This window comes from Vipera ursinii (assembly GCF_947247035.1).
Source record: "Vipera ursinii genome assembly, chromosome: 2".
NCBI classification, from domain to species: Eukaryota; Metazoa; Chordata; class Lepidosauria; order Squamata; family Viperidae; genus Vipera; species Vipera ursinii.
In genome coordinates this window covers 224,913,594-224,925,065 of record NC_139513.1, presented here as the reverse complement: position 1 = coordinate 224,925,065, position 11,472 = coordinate 224,913,594, and the positions used below count along the sequence as shown (strand labels likewise).

The window sequence follows — 11,472 nt, the reverse complement described above, 5'->3', positions numbered from 1 at the left end:
TATGATATACTGGTTCTGGTATTTGAACAGCATCTCTATATTTTTAACTCCTGGTAAGATTTTAAATTTTACATTGTTTTTCCCCCCTTCTTTTAGAAAATGAAGAAAATGCCATAAATGGGGAGGATGACAAAATTCAGAAAGATCCCTATTTTGTGGAAACACCTTACGGCTACCAGCTTGATCTGGACTTTCTCAAGTATGTGGAAGATATACAGAAGGGAAATACTATTAAAAAATTGAACATTCAGAAGAAGCGGAAAGTGACACCACCTTTTGCTACTGTCAAAATCGCTTCGAATCAGTACAGTGGATGGACATCAAATGAATCTCTCTCTTCATCCAACAGTGATGAAAACAAACATTCATCTTTACTTTTTACAGCCCAAAGCCAATTAGCAGGGACAACTTCTGCAAGGCCATCCTTGGCATTTGAAGCCTCTCCAAGCTTCCTAACTATCCCTGAAAGCAAACCATTACTTCCTCCTTCGCCACAGCTGCCTAGACATAACCTTCGAGTTACAAAAACTCTCATGGAAACACGTAGGAGATTGGAGCAGGAGAAAATTGCAATGCAACCCATCCCTGGAGAAACTCGGAGGCCTAGGCTTTCCAGTTTTGGAGCCACTGGCTCAACCGGCTCACTTCCTTCTTTTGTAGGATCCAGTAGCCAGAATCAGATGTGCCAGCAATTTCAGAATGGCTATCAAGGCAATGGAGATTGTAATCTTTATTTGGCCTCCTCCTTGGGCAGTTCTATTCGGCATAGCCCCTTGAGTTCAGGAGTATCAACACCCGTGACTAATGTGAGCCCGGTGCACCTACAACACATCAGGGAACAAATGGCTATTGCCCTCAAACATCTCAAGGAACTGGAGGAGCAAGTCAAAACCATCCCTGTACTCCAGGTTAAGATCTCAGTACTTCAGGAGGAGAAAAGGCAGCTGGTGGCAAAGCTCAAAAGCCAAAGAATGGTCAATCAGAATGACACAGGCACTTTCAGAAAGAGATCTTACAGTGCAGGAAATGCAGAGCAGTGGAAGCAGCTCTCTTCTGTCAGAGGAGGAGGGGAGCTTTACATAGACTGTGAAGAAGATACGGGGAATGTAGGGCATAGTACAGAGCAGGTAGAAGAGTTCAGGCAGTTGACTGCTGAAGTGCAAGCCCTGGAGAAAAAGATCCAGGACAGCAATTACGATAGTCCCTCTATGCGAGGCAATCGAGCAAATGTAGCAAAAGAGAATAGGTCGATTGCTGTTGGTGCAGATGAAAGTATGAATGATATTGTGGTATATAGCAGAGCTTTGAGGGCATGCAGGGATGTAGCAGTGGGAACAGATCTGAAGACTAAAGATTTTATTGCTGGGGTATCAGAAGAAATGCTTGGTCTGTCTACTGAAGCTGAGAGAGAGATAGAACTTCAGCATCAGATGATTGAATCCCTTAAAGAGAAAATCTACCGGCTGGAGGTTCAGTTGAGGGAAGCTACTTACGACAGGGAGATGATCAAATTAAAGCATGAGCTTCAGGCAGCTGGATCTAGGAAAAAAGCAGACAAGGCATTAATGGCACAGCCCCTTGTCTTCAGCAAAGCAGTAGGCACAGTAATCCAAACGAGAGACCAAATGGTGGGGAATCACGTGGATATTGTTGATTCATGTGTAGGGAACAGTCCCCAGATGAGTAGCATTGGTGTATTGTGTAGGCCTATGTTGCAGAGTTCAGCTGTGGGGCCAGATGTTCCCATGAATTGGTGGATTGTGAAAGAAAGGAATGAAATGTGTGATCGTAGCATTGGGAGTTATGTTGAGACCCACAATAAATGTGTGGGCACAGAAATTAGCTTCTGCGAAGCCGGAGTCAATACAGAGGAATTAGTGGACAGCCTAAGCCTGCATAAGACAGAACCACAACTCAAGGAAGTATGGTCACTTGGCAGTAGAGACTCTTTGGATCTGACATTCTGTCCTCCTAAAAAGACCACATCTTGCAGCACAAACACAGAGACTGCTTGCAGAGCCAATTCTGGAATCATGGCAGTGCCTTGTACAATTAACCAAGGAACCAATACAGTATTAGAAAAGGCTGATGGATTCACCAACACAGAAATGACTACTTTGACAGATTCCAGCACCAATACTTTATTGAGCACTTCTGATAAGCAGACAAACACTGTGGCTGTGGAGTTGAAGACGGTGGCTGTCGGAGATGGTAGGGTTAAGGATGTAAATACTGCTGCTAAAACCCGTTCCATTGGTATAGGAACTTTGCTTTCTACCACTGCTAGCTTTGATAAATCTTCTCTAACAAAGACCAAAGACTGTGGAGTAGGGCAGATCAGTATTCATGAGAACTATCTAGTTGGATTAAAAGTGAGAAACATTGCCTGTGGTCCACCACCAGTTTCTCTTGCGCCACCCAGTACAAGAAGCATTGGTGTTGGGGATGATGCTATGGATGATTCAGGGAACCCCGACACCGAGAATGCATTTCCTCTGCCCGAAATAAGGACTGGCCTGGACCATTACATTGAACGTGTTCAAAAGCTTGTTCAAGAACAGCAGATGCTCCTTGCCGAAAATTATGCTGAACTTGCAGAAGCTTTTGGAGAACCTCACTCACAAATAGGTTCTCTCAATTCGCAGCTCATCAGCACTCTATCATCTATCAACACAGTCATGAAATATGCAAGCACAGAGGAACTGCGCAGCCTAGAAGTACCAAAACAATGCATGGACAAACCTACTACTACAGGTAGGCAGAGTTTATTGAGTCTGAGCTGTTGTAGAGCAGTCTGCCTTAAGCTGCAGCTTCTGAATGTATGGGGCTTTGCAGCTCCTTAGTATAGTGTCTGAGAATTAGGAATGCTATTGTTTGATTCTTCAGAAGATCACTAAATATCTTTCCTTCTCTCTCAAAACAACAAGAAGGAGTATGATAGCCCTTTTCCAGCTAATCTTTTTTTACAAGCATAAAATATTGTGAGCTACAGCCACCCAGTGCTTTATACCTTTTAATAAAATTGGTTAGCTGGAAGGGGTCTACTAGTCCTGTCATGATTTTTGGCTATCATAAATCAGCACAGCTCTCATATGTTTGAATAATAGAGATGACATAGACTAGTTACCAATGGTATCAATACATGATATTTAAGTTAGCAAAAAAAAATGGATTTCACCTTTATTTAGAAAATATTTCAAGAAGATCTAGAACAGGGGTGTCAAACTCGCCGTGTCACGTGATGTGTCACGACATATCTCGACTTTTTCTTGTTGGAGCTGCGGTGGGCATGGCTTCTGCGTGACGCATCTGGCCCACGGGCCGGCAGTTTGACACCCTTGATCTAGAAGATGATGTAGCATGCTATAAGGGCAGGATGTAATTACACTCTGCACTTCTGCAATATTTGTTCCCCTTGTCTTTCCAAATTTCCAAATTCCCATAATGGCATGAATTTATCTGAAACACTGCTATTTATTTTTTTAAAAAATGATGTTTTCAAAGTCATGTTCTAAATACAGGTACAAACTGTTAATGCCAAATGTTAGTATTTGTGTAAGAGAGAAGAAGAAGGGAAGCGGCACCTGACCTTCGCTCCTTCTGACGCGGTCTGAAGACCTACCTATTTGAACAAGCTGGCCTGGCCTGATGGGGGATGTGCTGGGGTTTTTATTGGGGATTTTTATATTATTCTACTGTTTTTAGCTCGGGCTCTTATTTAATTCTTTTTTATTTTTGTATTCTGTATTTTTATATGTGCCCTGTTCACCGCCCTGAGTCCTTCGGGAGAAGGGCGGTATACAAATATAATAAATGAAATGAAATGAAATGAAGCAGTGGCTCAGTGGGTTAGGACGCTGAGCTTGTCGATCGGATGGTCGGCAGTATGGCGGGTTGAATCCCGAGTGCCGTGTAACAGAGTGAGCACCTGTTACTCATCCCAGCTTCTGCCAACCTAGCAGTTCGAAAGCACGTAAAAATGCAAGTAGAAAAATAGGGACCACTACGGTGGGAAGGTAACAGCGTTCCGTGCGCCTTTGGCGTCTAGTCATGCCGGCCACATGACCACGGAGACGTCTTCGGACAAGCGCTGGCTCTTCGGCTTTGAAACGGAGATGAGCACCAGCCCCTAGAGACGGAAACAACTAGCACGCGTGTGCGGGGGAACCTTTACCTTTTTTAAGAGAGAAGAGATGCAGGTCACTGTCTGTAATTTTTTGTATTTAATTAATAATATATGCCTGCACAAAATATTGTACAGCATTAGAAGCAGTCTAGGTTTTTGTATGATTCCTCCTAGCAGAGAGAACTAATAATTGCCTCGTCTTCCTTTAGAAGAACCCCTTTAACAACATCTTTGTAGCACTGCCTCTTTTTTTCTTAAAGCCAACTTTGGTTACAGGAGCCACAGTATTCAGGAGAAAGGGGAAGGAGAGGTTTTTTCCCCCTAAAATAATTGCTTTCAGATGGCGAAGAACATCTGCGGTCTCAGAATAGTGGCAGGTGCTATCTAAAGCAAGGGTTCCAACCTTTGCACCTTTGACTTGTGGACTTAAAGCTGGCTGGGGAATTCTGGGAGTTGAAGTCCACAAGTCTTAAAAGTTGCTAAGGTTAGAGACTCCTGATCTAAAAAGAAAAGTCATTTCTACCTCACTGAGAATCAGGATTCTAGAAAGTTGGGGCTGCTGTGAGCCTTCTCCATTCTAGATTTCACCTGCATTTTTCTAAAATGGTTTTTAGAAAATGGCAATGGTTTTTCCTTCTGTCTTTCATTGCAGTCAATCATATTCCACAGGCTTTATTTTCTTCCAACTCCCAATTATTATTTTTTTATTTCATCTTACAGTTAGCCCTTGACTTATGACCACAATTGAGCCCAGAAGTTCTGTTGCTAGGCAAGACAGTTGTTAAGTGAATTATTTGGCCCCATTTTACGACCTTTCCTTCCACAGTGGTTAAGTGAGTCACTGCAGTTAAGTGAGTAATATGGTTGTTCAGTGAATCTGGCTTCCCCGTTTGACTTCGTTTGTCATAATGTTGCAAAAAGTGATCCCATGACCCCAAGACACACTGCAACCATCGTAAACATGAGCCAGTTACCAAGCGTCCAAATTTTGTTCATGTGACCACGGGGATGCGGCAAAAGTTGTAAGTGAAAAACGGTCGTAAGTCACTTTTTCCAGTGCCACTGTAACTTTGAACGGTCACTAAACGAGTGATTGTAAGTCAAGGACTACCTGTATTTCTATTTAATATTGTTCTCCCTTTTCACATTCTTCTCTCAGTGTTCTAGCTCTTTTCCCTTATTCCAGACATGTCAAACACAAGGCCCGGGGGCCAGATCCGGCCCACGAAGTGGTTTCATGTGGCCCGCGAAGCCATCCTGTAAACAGTGAGGGAACGGCCCCCACTGCTTTGGCCCTGGCCCAGAGACCCTCCTTCTGCCAGAGACCCTCAGATCTGTCCCACTCCTGCCCAGGCCCCCATAGGCAGCCTTGATGTGAACATGTAGAGCTGGCCATGCCCACCCAGTAGGCCATACGCACTCTAGCCACGCCCACCCAGTAGGCCACACCCACCCTGGCCATACCCACCTGGCCCCCTGAGGGCAACCGCAATGCTGATGCGGCCCTCAATGAAATTGAGTTTGACACCCCTGCCTTATTCTGTCTTCATCCAACAATCTATTCGGTTGCGGTTTTTGCTGAAAGGAGAGAGAATAATGTTTGTGTTTTTGTATGAAAGAGAGGGTTGTGTGCCTGAGAGTGGTTTGTGTCGGGATGTCTTCATGGAATATCAATCTTGATGAAAAGAATGCCTTCTTTTACAAGCAATTGATTTTAATCACTGTTACTTAATTTAGTCTTTATGTTTATATGGCCTCTGCCCTAATTGAAGAAATGGTTTATACTACACAAAGATTATGATTAATAACTTACACATGATTTTATACATGAGGTTGCCCCCAAATACTAATACACAAGGAAAAGTTTTCCAAGGAGAAGAAACCCACTTTAAAGTAATAAATAGGTGGGATTTTTGTTAACCCAGATATGGTTATTGAGACTTTTATCTCCGTAGAGCTAAAAACATGGATCAGCTGCTATTGGGCCGTTTCTCTTAATTTCTCATACTTTCCAAAAATACAAATGCAAACTTTACTCTTATATAAATGCCATCACTTTTAATACAGGAGTATTATGTAAACAATGTGTTAGTTTAAAGCCAAAATAATACTTTACTGATTTGTTCAGTACTTGACTTCTGTTGTTTTTGTTTCTCCTGTTTCTTACTTAATTTGATGATGAAAACCAGTAGTTTGGTAAAGATTTTATAAAGCAGTTTTTAAGAACAGGATTTAAGGAGCTGTGTAGGCTTTTCATTTTAAAATCTGAGCAAGAAAAAAAAACTGCTTTCTTTCCTTTGGTCAAATGTACCCAAAACAATTCCTTGAATACTGAAAACATTATCTGTAGCTGTAGTTTTCTTCTTTTTTTTTCTCCCAGACCTCACACTTAAATTAAAGGCTATTATAGAACAGTAGCTTCATGTGTCAAACAAGCATCCAAGATCTTTTGCAATCTGGGACTGTTTTGCAGTTGCATTCCTATAATCCTGAAAATGTTTTCCTTTTTCCTGGTAAGGAAGTAACTGCAGTGGAAACTTCTTGTTATCCATCTGCAATTGTTTAGGACATTGAACTAAATGAAAAAGCAAAACAAAATTGATGAATGGTTCTGCCACTTATTGATGGGGGGAAAGTATGTGAGATAAATTCAACTTCTCCAGCTGCTTTTAGTGTCTTCCAGGAAGTGCTCTACAACTAGGAATTGGCATTCTGCTCCATTTCACTATATTATTTGCTATAATCCCTTACTTTACTTTCCAATGTAGCCTTTTACGGTATGCCACAGATACTTCTACAAGAAGAAACTAGAAATAATTATAATCAATATGAAAAAGGCATATCGCATCTCCTTAACGTTCAATGTTATCCTTACGACGGAAGATTGACTGAAGTATTTTTTAAATCGTATTACTTATTTCAACCCACTCTGGTTCTCATACTGTAGCTTCTTGATGATAAACATTCAAGTAAACAAGCTGTACTGTGTGGGTTGCATTAAAAGATGTAAAACAGCTGTCCTATGTAATAATTTTTCACATTTTAATGAATTTGGGTTTTTTTTTTTAAAAAAAAGTTTTAAAAAATAATAAAGTTTCAAATGTTACCATCTGAAATTGTTTTGAGGTCATGTGCCTCCCTTATAGTGTCTGAAAAAATGAGATGGTATTTATTAATTTATTTATATGGTTATTTGTATGTTTGCATGTGAAAAATACGTTACTTCTGCCCCTCGTTAGAAACAAAAACAGGAAGGTTACTTTTACTAACTCAAGATGACTGTGGCTCTCAAGATTTTCAAGTAGAAATCATTTTAACAAATACTATACACCAGGAGTATCTAACCTTGGCAACTTTAAGACCTGTGGACTTCAACTCCCAGAATTTAGCTAGCCATGTCTCAAATATTGGAAGGTTTGAATTTGTGTATAGAAGAAATACTAACCAAAAGCATTTTTATTTGGCAAAATACTGTTTAGTAATGCCTTTCTTTTCCAGTGTAAGGTATTTGGTTCCACAAGGCAACTCAGTAATTCCCATCTAATTCCAGGCTCTTCAAAACTGAACCTGGGGCAGGAAATCGGGACCATAAATGAGGAAAAGACTGCAATCAATGGAATGAAACAGGACCAAAAGATTTTGACTTCCCAGGATAGCACATTATCTTCAATTAATCTTACAGATGACCAGCTTGCTTCTGGGCTTTATGGTAATTCTTGTTATACTATCATTTGCTCTGGTTATGTTATTTTTTTTTAAATGGGTCGGTCATTTCCTAGTATAGTTTTCAAGTGAAATGGTACAAAACTTAGGTCATGTAGGAAAATTGTAATTGGTCTATGGAGAATTATGCTTATACTTGAGTGGTTTTAATATATTTGGTCTCTGCCCCCCCCCCAAAAAAATTGCTGATTAAAATTTGAATATTGAAATATTGAAAAAAGGGTATATACATAGGATACTATCTTGTCTAATGCATCTCAATAGCTTATGATGTGTGTTGGGAAATTAGTATGCATTTTGTTAATGAAAGCGTATTTTATGTATATCCATAGCTTCTTTCACCTTTGTTCTTGATTTATTGCATCTGCCTGGTTATCTTGTATATGGTCCTATGCACAGTTTTGAACACGCATTTCAATTGGCATTTAATTGCCTTTTTATGATATGGTTCAGGAATTATTTTACAAAAAAGATATTGGTTGGAAAGTTGGCTATGTAATTTATACTCAGGAATTATTTTAATAATCTTGGAAGCATGTTCAAACTCTATGCTCAATTTTTAAAAACTCCATAGGGGACTATATACCTAAGAAAAATAATTTAGTTTATTGCTAATGACTAGAGAGTCAGTTTGGTATAACAATTAAGACAGGGATCTCAACCCCCGGTCCACGGACCAGTATCAGGCCACAGCATGCCAGCAACCGGTACACACAAACAAGCAAAGCCCCACCTGCGAGATGCAGGCAGCACACTAAAACATGCACCCTCTGGTGCATGGAAAAACTTCTCTCCGCATAACCTCCTTGTTAAGATACCAGATTAGAAACCAGGAGACTGTGAGTTGTAATCCAACCTGAGGCACAAATCATCTGGGTAACATTAGACCAGTCACTCACTCTCAGCCCTAGGAAGAAGCAGTGGGTAATCACTTCTGACATTGGGCATACTGCAGATCCCATCAGCCACAGAGTATCAATTGACAGGAACCGGAAGACAAGGTTTTTTTCTGTTGTAGCCCCTGCCTTACAGAATATTTTTTCCCTGGGACATTACAATGGCCCCAGCCCTGATATGAACACTCTCCTCCCCTAAAGAAAACCCTGCTAAAATTTCAAGGCCATTGTAAAGATATTAAATGAACATGTGAGTGGGGAGGAGGCTAGTACCATCAAACTTCCAAAGCTTGGCCATGATGTTTTCATATGTGGATTTCCATCCCTTGCATGAATAATATATGTAACAATGCTCTAAGGTGGAAGTACAACTAGGATAGGCCGCTTGACCATATGGCCCAGCTGTGGTGTGTGGGAGATCTGAACTCTCTGTCCATGAGTTTATTGCATTTTTTAAAGTTGTCATTGGCCAGAATAGCTTAACATCAGCATATTGACAGTATTGATACTAGTCGTTGTTAAGATAATTGCTGTACTTTTTTCGGTAGTGTGTGCAAATGATGGTATGTTGAAGTCCATCATGAAGAAAAAAGACGGGAAAAAAGATGAGAATACAAAGAAGAATTTGCAATTTGTGGGTATAAATGGAGGGTAAGAGCTTACAGTTCTAAAATTAAATTTTGTTCTGTCTTCCAAGTCTATAGAAGTAAAATTATAGTCATAAACTGATACTTGACCATAAACTATATCGTAAATCATTTGCTCCAAGACACATCATTTCAGTGAAATCCAAATTTTGTACAATGGTATCTTTTCAGTCTTATTTTCTCCCCACAAGAGATGTTGAGATGGTCCTTTATATCTTTATCTGAACATAGTAGTTCCATAGTAGTACTAGTTCTAGTTTTCCTGATCTTCAGCAACAATATTTTGGGAGTGAAATGTTTTAATCATAGCTTGTTTTAGTTAAGATTTTTGAGAATTTCTTAACAATGAAACCATCCTTCACTTTATCCTCCACTTCAACATCTCCCAACAGAGAAGCTGTAATTTTAGAAATAAAATGGGTTTTCTCAAACATATATTCTCAGGGAACAAATGGCCATTGCTTTGCCTGTTGAGGAATGAACTTTTAAAACACTGTGGAAAAAGTGCCAGATTTCCAGGTACTTTTCCAATTAAAATATAAACAAACTAGAGTTTGGAAACCTAGTGTAGCCATGAAAGAGAAATATTTAGAAGCTGTTACAAAAACAAAAGGGTCAGAGGCATACCTCAAATTCTGGAGAAAGGAGGTAGTTTTAGGAAGAAACTTACACTAAATCCTCCCTCATTGAAGTAGAAAAGACGGTCCACTTGCAAGGTTCTATTAATATGGCCTATCAATGTATCAGTAAAGCCTACTTCTAGTCTTTTTTTGGAGTCTGTTTCTCAATCTGGACAATCTCAAAGCGCTGACACTTCCCAAGGCTAGTATAATCTGTAAGGCACTAAACTGGAGAAAGCCAGGGTATAGAAAACTAGTTGCTTTAATTCTGAATATGTATTTAATGGTACATTAATAAAAGCCATTTTATCTCCTAGGTATGAAACCACATCGAGTGATGATTCCAGTTCGGAAGAGAGTTCCTCTTCAGAGTCTGACGATGAATGTGTTGGGAATGATTATGTTCAGATTGAAAATTCCAGTGTACTTGAAAGGGAACAAAAGCATGGATTAAACAGAAAAGATGTTCAGTCTGTTCAAGCAGAAGAAATAATGCATGTTCAGGAGCCTGAACCTGAGGAAGTAAAAATCCGTGAGAGGTATGATGTATTTTCTGCATAATGCAGAAATTGGAACATGTTTTGATTATCTAAAATTTCTCGTAATAGTTCTCAATGGGCTGATATTTTTAACTTTTTTTTTTTGGCTAAGCAACTTAAGGCCTGCATTCACAAAACAAAAGTTTAAGCTTCCAACTTGCTGCATGTTTACTGGACAGAAAAACAGATACTGAAATGTCTTTGTAAATACAAAATTCAGAAAGTTGAAAACTACCAGCAGTCCTTTAACCTCGCTCATAATGCACATAGAAGTCACTGTGTTAACAGGAATATGGAGTATTTGAGAGCAGTGAAAGCTCCAATTTTTTTTTTGAGATTGTTATTCTTGACTACTTAAACAGAGAAATAATCTGTATTGTGGTAGAGTCAATATATCAGGCCAATGTTGAGGTTTAGTACATGCATTCACTAACTTATATAATCAGCATAACTTGGGCTTGCCCAGCAATCCCATCAAAAAGATCAACTGTTCAGGTTGTATTTTAGTTTATTGGCCATTAACTAGTCCATTAATGCAGCCTGGTGCTAGTTCAGAACTTAAATTCCCACCTGTGGATTTGATGAAAAGGAGAAATAATTTCATACAATTTGGTACCTATTGACTTTAAATATATGAATGATTTTGCTCAGTAGCGTTGTGATGATGTTAAATAGAGTGTAGGGTGAAATGGAAGGATGGGGATCCTGAAATGTAAATACAATGACGCAGAGCAAAAATTCCTAGGAAGCCATCCAAGTAATGCCAGAGTGGCTGTAAAGGTGTCGCATCCAGAGTTTATACAACCATAGGGCTGGAAAAAATACCTAATTCATCCGGTGTTGTTGAAAATATGATCCTCAAAAGATGATCATCTGTCTAGTTCATGCCAGACTTAGGTAATTACGGCTTGAATGTCCTGA

At 39.7% G+C, this 11,472-nt stretch overlaps 1 protein-coding gene across 1 annotated transcript in view; it reads left to right on the top strand.

Annotated features, from left to right (window-relative positions):
* Positions 1–478: 478 nt before the first annotated feature.
* KANK1 (KN motif and ankyrin repeat domains 1) overlaps positions 479–11,472 on the top strand; it is a 26,759-nt gene continuing 15,765 nt past the window's right edge. The window contains exons 1-4 of the mRNA XM_083352529.1: positions 479–2,754; positions 7,677–7,835; positions 9,294–9,396; positions 10,330–10,551. Of these exons, the coding sequence (XP_083208655.1) occupies positions 534–2,754; positions 7,677–7,835; positions 9,294–9,396; positions 10,330–10,551 (2,705 nt within the window). The 5' untranslated portion in view covers positions 479–533. The remainder of the gene's footprint in view (positions 2,755–7,676; positions 7,836–9,293; positions 9,397–10,329; positions 10,552–11,472) is intronic.